We start from the raw sequence: 18,478 nt of genomic DNA, 5'->3' as shown, positions 1-18,478 counted from the left end.
GGATTAGTAGTGTATTTGCGTAAACAGCACTTTTGGGATTATTTGTAATTTGACGTACAAACTAAGGACAAAAGAGCCTTGATTACTTGTTTTTCCAAAGCTTCCCCGTCGAGCAAAGTGGTTGACCAGGGAGCGGCTAATTAGTCTGCACATTAGTGTCATCAACGTAATCCCACGGCGCATGTTTCCCTCGTGTGCCTTTAGTGTCAGTCAATGTAGACCAGGGGTAGGGAATCTATGGCTCCGGAGCCACATGTGGCTCTTTGGATGAGTGCATCTGGTTCTTTGCTAACATGTGAGCTAAAATATGGAAATGGCTGGTGACAGAACTGGGATGTTACATCTAGAACTGCTTTAATCTTCATTTTTTTGCAGTAGACTCTTATGGAATGCATCCTCTCATTGATTAACAACTGTATAAGAATATTTTTAAAAATATTCATTTTTTTCCAATACACATCTTTGCTTTTAGACCATTGGCTGGCCACTGATTCAGGATGTAGTTAGCCAGGGATATGCTTCAGCACCCCCACAAGCCTAGTTAGTATAATCGGTTCCGAAAATGAATATTCCTTTTTACACAGGCATGAAAGTTCTGCTCTCAAATGCCAGCTTGCCAAGAAGAAGGTAACAAGGACATCTTTGGCGGCACTGGCATTTTTGACGACAGCGTCTCAGTGTCAAATGTGCAAAATGTAGAATAAGGATGAATTATGGGAAAATATCATCGCCCTCTTGACTAGACAACGCCAAAAAAAGTAGCGTGCTTCTGAAAAGACACCTTTAAAGTCCAAGCCTTTTCCAAGGACGTTGACAGTTCTTTTTTTCTGTTGTGTACTTTATCACTTACAGGCTTGCTTGGATTGAAGTTAACATTTGACCCCAATATCATAATGCCTTGCCGGAAGGACGGGTCATTTTCTAAAGCTACTTCATTAGCAATTAAAAACGGAGAAGAAATGTCAGCACTCAAATTATGGAGGTGGGGGACTCAACAGTGGTTTCAACAGTACTTGGATATGAAACAGTACTGGGATATGAAACAGTACTGGGATATGAAACAGTACTGGGATATGAAACAGTACTGGGATATGAAACAGTACTGGGATATGAAACAGTACTGGGATATGAAACAGTACTGGGATATGAAACAGTACTGGGATATTAAAAAGTACTTAGATATGAAACCGCACTTAGATATTAAACAGTATTTAGACATTAAACTCACTCTCTTAGATATTAAACAGTACTTAGATATTAAACAGTACATAGATATTAAACAGTACATAGATATTAAACAGTACTTAGATATTAAACAGTACTTAGATATTAAACAGTACTTAGATATTAAACAGTACTTAGATATTAAACAGTACTTAGATATTAAACAGTACTTAGATATTAAACAGTTTTTAGACATTAAACTCACTCTCTTAGATATTAAACAGTATTTAGATATTAAACTCTCTTTCTTAGATTTTAAACTCTCTCTCATGAATATAATTTTGAGAGCAGCTTTCAATAGTCACCATTTGACCGGCGACCAAAAGACAAAGCATCGTCACTCACTTGTTCCCCATGTCTGTGTATTTATTTCCCTTATTTTCCCTTTGTTTGTTCAATTCTAGTCGAGTCCTTGTCCATGTCATGTAAGCATTAAGTTTGCATCCAAAGTATGTGCAGATGTTGTACTTTTGGACTCAATGGACTCAATGGCAGCCAAGGAGTTCAACAAGTGGCCTCTAAAGAGTTAACCAGCAGACATCTTGGACAAAAACTGCACCAAAGCGAGCACACGTGAGACCTAGCACCCTCACGCTGGCGTTTGCACTTAATTACACCGTTCTCGCCGCTGTAACCTTTCAGATGAGACGGACGCTCGCTCCCCTCCCAGTTAGCTTTGCGTGCCTCCCGCTGACGCAAAGGTCAACGGGTTTTCCGTCCTTCGCGTGCCAAAGGCGGGCAAAGGCGTCCACGATGGCGAAATGATGGCGCTTGTCGCCCAGACGCATCGTTTTTTTTTGTCTACGCGATGTTTGGAAATGTGAAAGGCTTGCTTCACACTGACACTTTTCACGGTGACTGTTCAGCGTGAAGGTTTAAAATACTAGGCGACTTTGTTGAGGGGTAGATTATGACGATGGGATTACATAAGGGACCTCACCGCGATGGACTCTGACGGGGCGTAAACAAGACGTTGCGGCAAAATGCAGATGATTGAAAGTGACAGTCCACCAGTGGGGGAGAGGACAGATATGTTTGTCAGGTTACGTCCGTACACAATAGCCAGAAGAAGACCACAAGTACTATTTCAATTGCAAATTCAACGTTCTTAGGAATCTGAAATATACTATTCTGAAAATGAAATGCCCTATGAAGTGTACCAGAATCATATTAAACTGATTTCAATGAAACAACAAAAACATATTGGAACAGTAACTTAAATATTAAAGGATTTTGCAACCTGAAAATGTTGTATGTAGAAACATTTGTATGTAGAGGTACCACTGGGTACCCCCCGTTTCCGTGACCGGACATTTGGTCGGCGGTCAAATGTACTTGGATATTAAACAGTACTTTGATATTAAACAGTACTTAGATAGTAAACAGTACTTAGATAGTAAACAGTACTTAGATAGTAAACAGTACTTAGATAGTAAACAGTACTTAGATAGTAAACAGTCTACTTAGATATTAAACTCTCTCATGAATACAATTTTGAGAGCTGGTTTCAACAGTACTTAGATAAACAGTACTTCGATATTAAGCAGTACTTCGATATTAAACAGTACCTAGATATTAAACTCTCTCTCTCATGAATCAACAGTAGATATTTAGATATTAAACGCTTTCTCATGAATATAATTTTGAGAGCTGGCTTCAACAGTACTTAGATATTAAACTCTCTCTCTCTTAGATATTAAACCCTCTCTCATGAATATAATTTTGAGAGCTGTTTTCAACAGTACTTACTCTCTGTCACTATTTGACCGGCGACCAAACATACGAGCACCGACTTTCCCTGGTAACAAATGAACATACATTTATTTGTCCCTTTTAAGTTGACACAAAATTCAATTTTTTTCCAAATGAAGGACATCTATATATTCCCACTTTGATGTTTAATGTCGGATGCAAAAAAATAACACTAAATAAAACGGCTAAATGACAAATGAAGTGTGGCACGGCCAGCATGCTCCGTGGCATCCCGCTCAACAGTCCACACACATTAGTCTCTCGGAGGGATGATTTATCGCTCTTGATGCAAGACACCTCTCCAAAGAAAATGTGAGAGAGGCAACGAGCGTGGATGATATTGCAACGACGTGGAAACGAGTGCCGCGTTATTTTCCACGCTCGCCTGGATCAATGCTTGTTCTGCTGCTGTCCAATTTCCATCATGAGGACAAAAGAATATAATTTAGCCATCTTTTTGACTTTAATGTCTTTATTTACCACTACAAGAATTGAAAACAGGTCCTAAGCCAAGTCAAGAACAAATAGAATTCAAAAAATACAGGCAAAGGACACCGAAACAGGGGTGCTTGGACGTTTGGTCGCCGGTCTTTTAGTTCTAAACATACTTAGGAAGTTAGATTTGGCACTGCTTCATGTTTTTCGATGGATCTGGCCTGATTACGCCGGAGCATCATTAAATTTCACTTTCAAAGTGCACAGCCATTCCACTAATCGACTTCCACTAATTGAATGCAACGATGCTTAGCGCAATTGAGCCAGCACAAAAATGGACATTCCACGGGACACAAATGAGCTTCATGTCATCTCCAGACAAACATCTGGTGGACGCCGTAATAGAAATCCCGGAGTGAGATTTATTACCAGCCGGCAGCAAAGTGATTCATCACAATGTGACGTGGTAGGTGGGGGGAATATTTGGGGGAGTTAAAAGCTTATTTTGACGCTGGAAGAAGCACAAACAGGTCCTTATAATAAGAAAAAAATAACAGCATGTTATCAAAAAAACATGTTTTTCTTGACGTACGTGCTGAAAATTCTCGCTCTAGTGAAGAGCAGGTCAATAAAAAAAAAAACTCAATCACTTTCCTGCTTGCTTGACAGCAAATATTATTGCTTTTAGCCTTACACGTTGGTGTTATCCAAATAATAATCATTTTGGGGGTGTGAAGATACAGCCGGCGAGATTTGCCAGTGTTTAGAGCCTTGGACTCACATTTATGAGATCAAAATTCGATCGCAGGTTTAGACTTTCCTGCGTGGGTTTTCTCCGTGTACTCCGTCTTCCTCCCTCAACCTCAAAAACAGCCATCATTTACGCTAAACGGTCCTTAAATGCATGTTAAATGTATAGTAGGATTGATGTGGAAAATATTGGCTGTGTGCATCTAGGGAAAGATGGAATGCGCCAATTGAATGGATGTTAGGAACATTGGAACACACTTGGTGGATACTTGGGGTTGGATTAGGGTTAGGGTTAGGATTGTTAGGGTTAGAGTTAGGGTTAGGGTTCGCTACTTGCTACTTTTAATAGAATTTCTAGCTCGCTATTTTTAATAGCATTCCTAATGCCAATTTGTACGAGAAAGTGAAGTGATGGCCATTGGTATCAGGTGACAACGTCTAAATGAGATGTCACGTGTGATTAGCTGCTGCAATGTCACCTCTCGGCTGCGTCTGTATTTTCAGATGCAAAGAGAGACGTGCAGCACAGATTAGATTAGGATTACAATTGGTATTATAGATTAGGAATTTGAACGTCACTTTATCTGAATGTCACAAACATTAGATAATTACCGATATCATCCATTTGCTGAAGTTAAAATAGATGGAAGATGTCTCTCATCTTGGATGGAGTTGAAGGGGTTAAAAGAACAGTGTTGGATATCATTCGGCAGGTGTAATGAAATGCTAATTTCCTCTCCGCATTCTAGCGGGGAAAGCCATTAAGATAACACTCACCAAAGTGAAATGTGCCCTCCAGTGGGACCTAATTAGAACAATAATAACAGTAACGGAAAATAAATGGATGGTCATGATAATAAAAATGACTTTACATATTGTAAATAATTATAGCCTGTTTGAGGAAAAGAAAAAGTATCATGAATAATACTAATACTAAAATACCAATACCAATACCAAAACCAATACTAAAATACCAATACCCAAATACCAATACTAATACTAAAATACTAATACTAAAATACCAATACCAATACTAAAATACCAATACCCAAATACCAATACTAATACTAAAATACTAATACTAAAATACCAATACTAATACCAATACTACTAAAATACCAATACCAGTACTAATAGTACTACTACGACTAATATAACCCTAATAATAATAAAAATAATACTAACAAAATACGAAAGGTAATGCAGAAGAATGTCAATTACTTTTTCAACTTGGTTGTCCTTGTAAGTAAATGTATTTCTTATGGAAACATGATAACCATTTGCAGATAACGCAGAGTTGAAGTTGAAAATCCTACGTTCCTCCTGTATGGACAGGTACATCCAAGCAACAAGGTTGCCATGGTTACAGAGGGTCGGATGAGGTAACAAGGCCAGACATGATGTTACCACAAAAATATACAAGTTCCAATATTTTTAGAAGAATAATATTAATGAAGATACTGTACCGCACTGTGTACATATAGAGGAAAATAATAAGTATAAGTATAATACACCACAGAGCCATCTTTGTGATGAAATGTGCATAGAAATAACTCTAACGCTCTCTGCTGGTGTGCAGAAAAACTCACAATACAAATAATAGTTCCTGCAAATTTGCTTTCAGCACAAGCAGGAGTTTTATTCTGAAAAACCTTGCCCAGCATCCTGCTTTCTTTTCTTTTGCAGGCGACGTGAAAAAAAATCACCCTCCCTTTCACACAAGTCAAGTTAGTAAATCAGATTGTGGTGGTGGTCCAGCAATGAAGCTGCGTTGAAAAGTCTCTCCACTTTTCTCAAAGGATTTACTTTATTCATATATTTTACCAACCGGTGAGTTTATTCAAGTTTTATTTGACTTGTTTTCTGTTGTAATCTATTAAATTGTAAATTGCTATAAAACCTCTACTGCAACTACAGCTGCAACAAAAAAAAAACATCAATAATAACCTCATACAATTGAAATATTATTTAGGAATATAGCCATATTTTACTCACCAAAAAAAATCATTTTTAACTGTACAATTTTTACATATATTTTTACCAACCGGTGAGTTTATTCAAGTTTTCTCTTGTTTTCTGTTCTGTAATCTATTAAATTGTAAACTGCTATAAAACCTCTACTGCAGCTACAGCTGCCACACATAAAACATCCTCATCAATAAAAACCTCATACAATTAAAATATTATCTAGGAATATAGCCATATTTTACTCACCTTTTTAACCATAGACAATTTCCATCCTCCTTTCTTTTCTATTGCCATCGAAGCTAATGCAGAAAGTATTGCCTGTCCTGTCATATTCCTGGCATACAAATTTTTTTTATTTACTGCTGAAAATGTTTGTTCCTGATTGACAGGCTTGCTTGCTTTGGATATGTCCTACCTTTCTTAATGATGTCCAGCTTTTTTTTTCTTGAAAAGTCTGTCTGAAAAACGGATTTACCAGCAAATCTGCAACCAAATCCATTTGTTTTCCTCTGTCGGCCATTGTGGATTGAGTTTGAAAGCTCTAGCTGGGTCACTCTGACTAGCCAATCATAGTTGGTGAAAGCAATGATGTATCCCTACACCTGTGAAAAGGCAATGACGTATCCCTACGCCTGCCGCAAGGCATTGTGGTAGTATTGCCAACTCGAAATCTGATTGGTTCAAGCAACAGTCTAATGTGATTGGTTAAATGCTTCAAATTGAAAACACACCTGGAAGCAGTTGCAATCAAGGGGAATAACAATGAAAAGAAGTCAACAGACAATTTGGAATTATTTAATAAATATTGATGGACAAAATAAAATATACGATTCAGATATTTCTTAGGCCTGCAGAGAAGGCCCTTATGGCCTGTCACTGCTGTAACTATCATCTCTACTTTAGTGATATTTAATGCAAAAAGTGATTTTATTTTTAAATCCCTCAGCTTGCCGAAGGGAAATTAAAAATAAACTTTAAATTCAAAAATAGATTTTGAATTTATCATCTCCAATGACTGCAATGGCTGTCCAATCAATTTGAACTGGGAGGATTGACTGTAAATAAACATGCAAAACTCACAGTTTTAAATGTGATGAACCCATTTAAAAGATATAAAGCGCCACTTAATTCTCTTTCAATGGCTTTGAAGGAGTTAAAAGCGTAACTATGAGTTCGAATTGGATAAATACGCACATGATCCACATGCTGCATCTATTTAGTATGTGTTTGTTATTGACTAGTTGGGCAAATTAGTGTTTTTGGAACTCCTAATGTGAGCTTGTTGTTGTTGTTTACAGCGTTTTGCTGTAATGAAGTTAAAATGTTAATTTCATTTCAAATGATTGGCAACTTGTGACCACTATTAGATGATGTTTTTTCCATGGACTTGGGTAAAAGAGTTGACTCCAAGTGTGGCAGGAAGCGCTTCCTGGCGAGCCCACGCCAGACTTTTCCTGAGGGGTCTCTTCAATCCCTTTTATGGTTCCGTCCCGACGAGGTGGGAGTATTAGCAGCCAGTCGGTCAAACGTGACAGGCGTAGCGGGGATGGGGAGCTTCTGTGGTCGCCCGCTGACTAACCGCCGGTTTTTCTTGGCCCAAAATTCCCCGACAGCCCACGAACAACTCCAAATGCCGTGAGATATAGGCACCTCGGAGCTCCCGTCATGTGATCCCACGGGATCCAAAAGGCTGGTTTGTGGTAGCGGTAGAAAAAAAATATTTGCCCTCAAAGTGGGTCCGTCCACAAGCGTGACCTCGGTTGTGACCTAGCAAAAAAGTCCACTGAAGCTGGAGTGTCAACAAAGACCACGTGACGTTCACTAGCAGTTTCAAATACTGAGTTGCATTGGCTGAGGACTGTTTTTCCTCACTGGAGAAATGAGATTTTCCAGCATGAAAGAATAGTTGCCCCTTAACCCATTTTTTTTCCAGACATCCTTTTCTGTTGCCAATGGAGATTGATTTTTCCAGTATATTTTTCAAATAGTTACAAAGTGTAAAAAGACATTTTAACAACAAAGAAACTTTAAAAAGTACAAATGAGGGGAGCACCCTGAAAGAGCAGACTAATGCCTAAGTAGCCAAAAAAATGGCGGTGTTAGGATTTACCGTATGGATCCATTTGTACATCTATGTATATGTATATATGTACTTATATGTATGTGTACTTATATGTATGTGCACTTATATGTATGTGTACTTATATGTATGTGTACTTGTATGTATGTGTACTTATATGTATGTGTACTTGTATGTATGTGTACTTATATTTATGTGTACTTATATGTATGTGTAGTATGTATGTGTACTTATATGTATGTGTACTTGTATGTATGTGTACTTGTATGTATGTGTACTTGTATGTATGTGTACTTATATTTATGTGTACTTATATGTATGTGTACTTATATGTATGTGTGTATGTATGTGTATGTATGTATATATGTATGTATGTATGTATGTATGTATATGTATGTATGTATATGTATGTATGTTTATATACATTTATGTGTATGTATGTGTATGTATATGTTTGTATGTGTATGTATGTGTATGTATGTGCATATATATGTGCATATGTGTGTATGTATGTGTATATATATGTATGTGTGTATATATATGTATATATATATATATATATATATATATATATATATATATATATATATATATATATATATATATATATATATATATATATATATATATATATATATATATATATATATATATATATATATATATATATATATATATATATATATATATATATATATATATATATATATATATATATATATATATATATTACGAACAACGTGTAAAAAAAAAAAAAAAGGAGCGTTGTGTCAAATGTAAATAAAGCGGCGATGCTTGTTTACATTTCAAAATGAATGATTGGTATCGTAGTCATCGGATACCCGGTGGGAGGAATCTAACATCTGCGTTTCTACAACGCATTCCGATCCGACGCTGGCTGTGTTTTGTTTGAGTGAGTGAAGAAGAAGGCAGAGGTGACCAGGGTCCAACAAGTCAGCGGGGTCGTCGGTACCAGGCGCTTCTGGGAGTTTGGGAGCGTTAACTTTCTCAGGAATGTGCGTAGGGTAGCTGGAGTGCACGTTATCAACCCTCCCTCCACCTCCTTGAAGCAATATTTTTCTCAACCCTTTATACTTTTTACTTGAATGATGAGTGATGAGTATGTTAATACTTTCGTCCTTTTTTTCTGTTTATGTTTCATATGTACTGTTAACGGATGCACTTTTTTATATGTATCGTATCTTGTGCTGACCTAGCCCATCTGTCACATTTTTAAAGTCAATATGGCCGCCGGGCCCAAAAGTTTGCCCACCCCTGGTTAAACTCAAAAGGTGTTCTACTTTTTGAGTGAGCGTATTCTGAATTTTGAGCAGGATTATTACATTATATGAACTAAAATACGGTATGCATTTTAAAGGCATCTGCTTTATTATTCTTCTTATTCAATAACACCTTGAACCCCGCTGCGATGAGTGCTTTTCCGCGGAAATACCTGCAGAGAGAACATTATACGCCGAAAAGATGACGTTTTTGTCGCCAACCGTGCAGGAAATGATGTCAAGCCCCATTTTGACTCATGTTGACCAAAAATAATGAACAAAGACTTCCACTGTTATCAAACGAGTTGTGCATTTGTGGGAAAATGTCAATCCGACGGCATGTTCCACGTGTGCCATTTGAAACGGTTCGACACGAGATGTTTTCAAGTGATTTTCTTCTTCCCCGCCAGGTGATTAGAGGAGAAGATGATGTCCGACGCCAGCGAAATGTTGGCAGCCGCCTTGGAGCAAATGGACGGGATCATAGCAGGTAGGAATTGAAGGAGCTGCACATCTGGAAGGAATTGCAGTGCATGTTGGGGAAACAACCCCCCAATTCTTCTCCTACCTTCTATGTAATGTGAGCCCTTCAGAATTTGAGCTTTGGAATATGGTGGCTTGTTCCTGCCACTGGTTGGCTTCCTTGCCAAAACAAAAAAAAAACTTTAAAAAAAGTTTCCATTGTTCAGCAGTGTGACGCATGCTAATGATTTTTCAAGCATTGGCACGTTTAGAGTGTCGGCTTGACTTTTTTTCCGCAGAACATTCCAATGGGAGGAAATATTTGTTTTTTTGTGTTTTACAGCCCCATCTTTTTTAAATGACATTTTAATATTTTTTAATACATTCCTTTTTACTTTACTTTGTAGTACTTTATACTTTTAAATTGAATGATGAGTGATGAGTAAGTTAATACTCCTTTTTTTCTGTTTATGTTTCATATGTACTGTTAACGGATGCACTTTTTTATATGTATCCTATCATGTGCTTTAATAATTGACTCATAATGGTTGAATTACTATATGAAATTCCATCTATTTGATCTAAAATACAACTCCTTATGACCACTACAACTACTACAGCTTTGTGGTCTTTTTTTTTGGCGTCAGGCTCTAAAGCAATGGACTATTCCAACGGTTTGTTCGACTGCCAGTCGCCCACGTCGCCCTTTCTGGGAGGCCCTCGGGTCCCGCATTTGCTGGAGGACTTGCGTGGGGTCCTGGAGCTGATGGACAATGAGGAGAGGGACAATCTGCGCTGCCAAATCCCCGACTCCACCGCCGAGGGTCTGGCCGAGTGGCTGCAGGGACGGATGGTAAGGAAGCCATCCCATAATCCCACGCCAGCGAGAGACGCTGAGCAGACGTGAGCTTGCTTAAAAGTAGCGCTCTGACATGCTGACGGCGCTTCCACATATGGAAAGGAATGATTTCCAGACGACAAACCCGGGCTGTCCTTCTTTGTCCTTTGTGGTCGTCTTGTCAACACGGCCTCCTACTCCAAATAGATTGGTCGCCAATTGCCATCTGTGGCAGTGGAGGAGTTAATATTGGATATACTTGACATTTAGGACTTGAATGCAATTTCCAGAAGGAAAAAATGTGTTTTGATCGCTAAAAAATCTAAAGAATCTTTCCTGTTTCAGACAAATGGCCAGAACTCCGAGAACTCGGTCGACCAGGAGCGCTTAACCCGACTGGAGAGTGACAAAGAGTGTCTAATACTTCAGGTTTGTCTGCTTGCTTTTTATTTTGGAATTCAGAACCTGAAACATCTGCTGTTCTAATTGGCTCTAAAAACTCCATTTAAATTCGAGTTTATCTCTAATAGAGGGTCTATCCTCTCCCCAGGGCTCCCACTTCAGATGAATCGGTTGCTAGAAGTTTTTAGAAGCATTTTTTGGTGCTCGGACATTTGGTCGCCGGTCTTTAGGTCGCCGGTCAAATGGTGACTGAGAATTTACTGTTGAAGCCAGCTCTCAAAATTATATTCATGAGAGAGAGTTTAATATCTAAGTACTGTTTACTATCGAAGTACTGTTTACTATCTAAGCGCTGTTTACTATCTAAGTACTGTTTAATATCGAAATACTGTTTGATATCGAAGTACTGTTTAATACTTAAGTACATTTGACCGGCGACCAAACGTCCAGTCACTCTTTCTTTTTTGGGTAAAAAATCCACCTAGATCTGGAAATCTTATATCCATCCATAGGTCAGCGTCCTGACAGACCAGGTGGAAGTGCAAGGTGAGAAGATCCGAGACCTCGACAACTGCCTGGAGCGTCACCGAGAGAAACTCTGCGCTACCGAGGAGCTGCTACAAAAGGTACCAAGAAGACACTTTAGTCGCAGCAGTGGAGTAACAATCCACTCCCAAAGGAGCTGTTGACCCGCTCGGCGCTGGAGAGCCACAATCTGGAGTTAACCACGGAGGTGTCCGCACTGAAGCTGAAACTAAGCACTGTGGAGCGAGAGCGCAGAGATAACCAGGTAGGATCTTCTGCAAAGCGCCGCGTGTGCTCCCCCGGCTATTGTTTGCAGCGTGGCGGAGGTCCGAAACGCACTCCGTCCGGATCACGTGACCACAGCTGTTTCCTGTCCAAAGGCCACGTCTGGGAAAATCACAGCTCGCTTCTTTTCCTTCGCAGGACTTGTGCCAGGAAGTCAGCACGCTACATTTGCACCTCGCTGAAATCGAGAGCCAACGACTGCAGTGTGAAAGGAAAACCAAAGCTTGCCAGGTGAGGTTTTGCACCAATTCGGGTGCTGGCTGACCTCTTTTAACTTTCCACTTCTCTAAAACTGTTTCTGGTATGCTAACACCCAAAGAAGCTTACCAAGCGGACGGTGGGAATCCAGGTGAAGGTTTGCGTTCCCCATCTTCTTCTTTTTGTGGTCTTTTGCTGCTTGCTCTTCACGGCTTTCCTTGACTTTTCTTCACTGCGGATGTAAGCGCTGACACCGATCCCAAAACTTATCACCACAATCAATGTTCCCTCTATTTTTTCATGTAAAACATGCTGTAAAACACAAAAAACATAAGAGTGGACAGAGCTACAGCCACTGGCTGCCGTGTAAACGGCGCCATCATGGGGAAAGGGGTAAAAAAACAAAGTTTGGATTTTATTTACTGCACGACATATGATTGCTGCTGTGCAGAGAAGAGGGAACATTGGCCACAGTTTGATCGCTTCTAAACAGACGCTAAGTCAGCATGTTTTGTGACGGATGAATTGGCGTGCAGGAAGAGCTGCAGCTGCTACAGCGGGAGCTGGAGGAACGAGAGGCGGAGCTTCGGAGGTTCAAGGATGACAGCCCGCCGAGGGTGACGGAGGCGGCAGAGAGAGGTCAGTGGTTGTCTTGCAGTTTTGACATGGAGGAGCTGATGCTTTTGTTGTGCTTGGTTGTCAAAATTGTAACAAAGCATGTTATTTTTCATTGAAAATACAAGGAAAAGACTGAATTTGGCCCAAACAGCCAAATTCAAAGCATTAGTTAGAACTAAATTATAATTTTGACTTCTGTAACCTATGATTGCATGAGCCAAAATTGAATTTTCCTCTTGCATATTAAGTTTATAGCAAGTTTATTAATATCAATAGTCATTCCTCTCCCTTACGTTAACTTGAACACAAACAAAGTGAATACTTGATATTTTTTATAATTGTGCAAAAGTGTAAAACACATCGTAGATAACTATTTTTAAAGGAACTAATAAAGGTAAAAAAAAAGATTATTATGTTGAATGAAGGTTAGAAAAACAGATTTTATTGGAAAATGAACATCAATTTTGCGCAATGGCTCTAAAAACATGAGCAGTAAAAACCAGGAATCCATGAAAAAAACCATTGAATTTTGCACAGATTCCTTCAATTTGTTGTCAGTCTCGCTCTGGTTCAAACAGAGGCTACTAGACTTCCTCTTTTCCTGTTAATCCTCAATGTATCCTCGCAGCTATTTGCATTCTTCCCGACCTTCCGCTCTGTCTTAATCCTTTCGAGGCGTTTCCACGCCAATACGAATATTTGCACAGAGCCGCCATGATTAGACGCACCGCTTTTTTTTTGCATCCCCACCAGATGCCGAAATATCCCAAATGAAGACGCAGTTGGACGCGCTAACGTCAGCCAACGACCAAAAGGTGCACAAAAACAAACCTTAGGCCCTTTTTGCCACCATCCAACCTGTCCTTTTCCTCACTAGGAGCGACGGATTAAAGAGTTGGAGAGAACTCGAGTCCCTGAAAAACTCAAAGGTAGAAAGTAAACAGTACTGACAGCGTTTTTTTAGTCGAGGAAGCGTTCTGATATTTCTTTTTTTGCCCGAAAGAGGACGACTACGCCGACATCCCAGATGAGGTCAGGTTGGTGTCGGAGGGCGAGACAGGAAGGATCTCCGTGGAGGTAAACACAAGCCCTCCATTGCACACTTCCTTTCCACGTCAATTGCAAATCCGCACTTATTATGAATCCCTCGCTTTTTGGCCAAATATGCGGCGCTTTCATCCTGTTTTCTTTACTCGTCCTCACTGCAGTCTAGTCCCGGCATCGCGGTACTGGAGGAGGTGGAGGAATTGGACCGGGAGCGACAGCTGCAGGCAGCTCAGAGGTACTAAATTGCTACTTCTACTTACGAAATTAATTGCTTCCAGAAATGTGTAAGTTGGATTTTTTTTTGTCAGTAGAGACACATTTAACTTTAATCCTAAACCATGAATACCCACTTGTTATGGAGTACTGACGCTCCCCTACTTACGAACGAGTTAGGTTCTGAGCCCTTGTTCATAAGTTGAAAGTATTCATAAGTTGAAATACTTCAAATTGAAGTTGATTCAGTGCTATATTTTGTATTATGATTGATGTTTAAGGCCTATATAAGTATATATTGAAGTTTTATATAAGTGCATTTGTATGTTTAGGGCTTGTATAAGTAACCAGCATTGGTTTGTACTGAAAATAACATTTAATAAAATAGAGAGAATACATACAGTACTGTAAACATACATTAGAGAAAGATTTACTAGAAACTGCCCAAAAGAAGCAATCTAATGACAATTGCAGAGTTTTCTTCTTTTTTTCATCATTCAGTAGATTTTAATTCATTCACGGATGGTTAATTTTTCCCCCCTCCTCTTTGTTACCACGTGATGATTTTTTTTTAGATCGTTTGAGGTGCCTCCAAACAACGGCGAGGAGCAGGTGAGCTCTCGTCCTTGTCCAGGTGAGAAGCCCTTCTTGACTCACGTGTTCAATTGACATCTTTATTCCTCTCTCAAGGCAATAAACAAGAGTCGAAGTTTGGCCAATGAAGAGCCGTTTGGCGGCAGGGGGCTCCGCGCCTCCTTGGGTCGAGGATTATTCAAACTGCGAGGAACTAAACGCACCAATAGCACGCCAAATCTTGGTGAGTCAAATATTACGTGACCGGGCATTTGGTCGCCGGTCAAATGTACTTAGATATTAAATAGTACTTAGATATTAAACAGTACTTCAATAATAAACAGTACTTCGATATTAAACAGTACTTTGATATTAAACAGTACTTTGATATTAAACAGTACTTTGATATTAAACAGTACTTTGATATTAAACAGTACTTCGATATTAAACAGTACTTCGATATGAAACAGTACTTCGATATTAAACAGTACTTAGATATGAAACTTTACTTCAATATGAAACAGTACTTCGATATTAAACAGTACTTCAATATGAAACAATACTTCAATATGAAAGAGTACTTCGACATTAAACAGTACTTCAATATGAAACAGTACTTCGATATTAAACAGTACTTAAATATGAAACAGCACTTAGATATGAAACAGTACTTTGATATGAAACAGTACTTCGATATGAAACAGTACTTCGATATTAAACAGTACTTCGATATTAAACAGTACTTCGATATTAAACTCTCTCTTAGATATTAAACTGTTTCTCATAAATATAATTTTGAGAGCTGGCTTCAACTGTAAACACTGTTTCACCATTTGACCGGCGACCAAACGTCCGAGCACCAAATATTCCAGTTGTTTTATTCGGGAGTGCATAAAGCTTTCCATCGAGCGTGTCCACACAGTTGAGACGGAGCACAAAGTCCCGGAAGCCTCGAACTCGCCAACCGAGAGCAAGAAAAGGACCAAAGGCTTGAGGAAGTTCCTGGGCAGGTACGTCACCTCCCAACACCGGCGTCCAATGCCCCCTCTCCTTGACGCTCTCTTTCTTTCAGGCTGAGAAGAAGCCACTCGGCATCCCTGGACTCAGACGACCAAGCCGAGTTTCGACGTGGCGGCGTGCGGGCCACGGCCGGGCCTCGCTTGAACCCGTCCGATTCCCCCGTCCGAGCGGAGGACGTCCCGTTCTCACGCTGGAGCCGGGAAGACGTTTGCGAGTGGATTCACGAACAAGGCTTGGGCGTGTACGCCGCGCCGGGTCACAACTGGATCAAGTCGGGGCAGAGCTTGCTGTTGGCCTCGCAGCACGACCTGGAGAAGGTGCGTGCCGGCTTTGGACGTGACTGGACGTTTGGTCGCCGGTCAAATGGTGACAGAGAGTTTACTGTTGAAACCAGCTCTCAAAATCATAATCATGAGAGAGAGTTTAATATCTAAGTACTGTTTACTATCTAAGTACTGTGGAAAGCAGCTCTCAAAATTTTATTCATGAGAGTTTAATATCTAAGAGAGAGAGTTCTAAATATCTATATGAATATCTACTGTTGATTCATGGGAAAGATTTTAATATCTAAATATTGTTTAATATCTAAGTACTGTTGAAAATAGTAGATATTAAACTCCCATGAATATAATTTTGAGAGCTGCTTTCAACAGTACTTAGATATTAAACAGTACTTGTATGTTAAACAGTACTTAGATATTCAACAGTACTTGTATATGAAACTCTCTCTCATGAACATAATTTTGAGAGCTGGTATCAACAGTAAACTCTCTGTCACCATTTGACCGGCGACCAAAAGTCTGACGACCAAAAGACCTGCTTCTCGCATAACAGCACTTTCTTTCCTTTCTAGGAGCTGGGCATGAAGCATCCTCTCCACAGGAAAAAGCTCCAGCTTGCCCTTGGAGCGCTTCACTCGCAAGAAGACCTCCCCAAAGGCAAACTGGACCACAACTGGGTCACTCGTGAGTGGACGTCCATTTTTGCGAAAACACACTCGAGCCGATTGCACCAATCTGTGCGCGTCTTCCAGGCTGGCTGGACGATGTCGGGCTGCCGCAGTACAAGAGTCAATTTGACGAGGCCCGAGTGGACGCTCGCATGCTGCACTACATGACAGTGGTCAGAATAACACACACACACGTTCATATGTTGATGTTTTCAATGCGGTCCAGTGGTTCTCAAAAGGAATGTATTAAGAAATATTAAAATGTTATTTAAAAAAGATAGTGGACAGAGCTAAAAAAAACATATATTTTTTTACAAATATTCTTATGCTGTTGCTAATCAATGAGGATGCATTCCAGAAGAGTCTACTGCAAAAAAAGGAAAATTAAAGCAGTTCTAGATGTCATATCTCAGTTCTGTCAACAGTGATTTCCATATTTTAGCTCACAGGTTAGCAAAGAGCCAGATGCCCTCATCCAAAGAGCCACATGTGGCTCCCAAGCCATAGGTTCCCTACCCCTGAGCTAACCTAACAGTGGTTTCTGTGTTTTAGGAGGATCTCCTGTCCCTGAAGGTGGGCAGCGTTCTCCACCACTTGAGCATCAAGCGAGCCGTGCAGGTTCTGCGTCTGAACTCCTTCCGATCCGACTGTTTGCGGCGCCGGCCCACAGACCAGGTAAATTGGCGGCTTGCCTAATATTCGGACGCCGCGCCCTGGACGTTTCTTCCTGGTCGTCCCCTTAGAAGCAGACGCAGCCGTCCGACGTGATGCAGTGGAGCAACCACCGAGTGATGGAGTGGCTGCGGTCCGTGGACCTGGCGGAGTACGCGCCCAACCTCAGGGGCAGTGGCGTTCACGGGGGTCTCTTGGTGAGACCATGTTTGCCGTGCTACTTCCATTAGGAATGGCTCTAGGGTAACCCTGATTTTGCCGTCCACCAGGTGCTGGAACCGCGTTTCACGGTGGACGCCTTGGCCCTCCTGCTTAACATCCCGCCGGGAAAAACGTTACTTCGGCGCCACCTGGCAACGCATTTCCACCTGCTGGTAGGAGGGGAAGCGCAAAAGCTCAAGCAGGAATGTCTGGAAAACCCAGACTACGTGGTGCTCACCGCCGCCGCTAGAGTCAAGGTGGGGAAATTTTACCCTTTCGGCGCCATTCATAGATGTCCCATGACATGAGTTTATCGTTTTTAGACGTCCAATCCATTTAAACGGCCAATGAAAGAACGGATTGGACGTCTGTCGCCGTTTAAAGCTAAAAACGCTTTCTCTTTACTTCCCGGTAGCCTCGACGTCTGTCTTTCGGAAATTTCGGGACGCTGCGGAAAAAACGACAAGACGATCTGAGCGATTACGTGTGCCCCATGGATGTGGGAGGGCGGCCCCTCCCGGACCCCGATGACCAACTGGAACAGTTAGAGCAGGTTTGACTGTTTGTCGTCCGTCGTTCCGCCATGTTGTTGTTCTCTCTGCGATAACACGTCTGTCTCCGGTCAGATGGACGACTCCGAAGGCGCCGTGAGGCAGATTGGAGTCTTTTCGGAGGGAATTAATAATCTGACAGTATGGCAAAGTTAATTACCTGAATATATATATATTTTTTTGTTCTCATTGTCACTTGCCTAATTTTATACCCTGTTTTCAGAGCATGCTGGAGGACGGGGATGTCTTCCACGAGATCTCAGAAAACCCGCGAGAGGACGACCGGTCAGATTAGGAAAAATAAATCAAATATGAATAACAAGTAACGCTACAGTTCAATGAGGAATGAAGTAATTTTGGGAGAAGTTTTGTTATAAAAATCAGCTGCATGAAGTTCTCTAATGTTTTTTAAGCAATAAACCATTTTTAAAACTT

The 18,478-nt window shown here is 40.5% G+C and overlaps 2 protein-coding genes across 2 annotated transcripts in view; one reads left to right on the top strand and one right to left on the bottom strand.

Annotated features, from left to right (window-relative positions):
• syt10 (synaptotagmin X) overlaps positions 1-6,789 on the bottom strand; it is an 18,412-nt gene extending 11,623 nt beyond the window's left edge. Inside the window, exon 1 of the mRNA XM_077709263.1 lies at positions 6,545-6,789. The gene's annotated coding sequence lies outside the window, so the exon portion shown is untranslated. The remainder of the gene's footprint in view (positions 1-6,544) is intronic.
• Positions 5,862-18,478, top strand: LOC144181035 (liprin-beta-1-like). Its single transcript, XM_077709275.1, has 25 exons — positions 5,862-5,991; positions 9,900-9,979; positions 10,599-10,804; positions 11,135-11,218; positions 11,704-11,817; positions 11,871-11,981; positions 12,140-12,232; positions 12,321-12,350; positions 12,736-12,838; positions 13,571-13,632; positions 13,695-13,746; positions 13,821-13,894; positions 14,026-14,099; positions 14,653-14,689; positions 14,768-14,894; positions 15,573-15,660; positions 15,723-15,987; positions 16,524-16,635; positions 16,704-16,792; positions 17,172-17,294; positions 17,363-17,488; positions 17,561-17,749; positions 17,908-18,045; positions 18,119-18,184; positions 18,267-18,478. Exons 2-25 carry the CDS (start codon positions 9,916-9,918, stop codon positions 18,336-18,338), a joined length of 2,499 nt encoding a protein of 832 aa, XP_077565401.1. The 5' UTR covers positions 5,862-5,991; positions 9,900-9,915; the 3' UTR covers positions 18,339-18,478.

Source organism: Stigmatopora nigra, chromosome 23 (genome assembly GCF_051989575.1).
Source record: "Stigmatopora nigra isolate UIUO_SnigA chromosome 23, RoL_Snig_1.1, whole genome shotgun sequence".
NCBI classification, from domain to species: domain Eukaryota; kingdom Metazoa; phylum Chordata; class Actinopteri; order Syngnathiformes; family Syngnathidae; genus Stigmatopora; species Stigmatopora nigra.
Note: the sequence above shows the minus strand (reverse complement) of the source record. Positions and strands in the feature narration are given on the sequence as shown.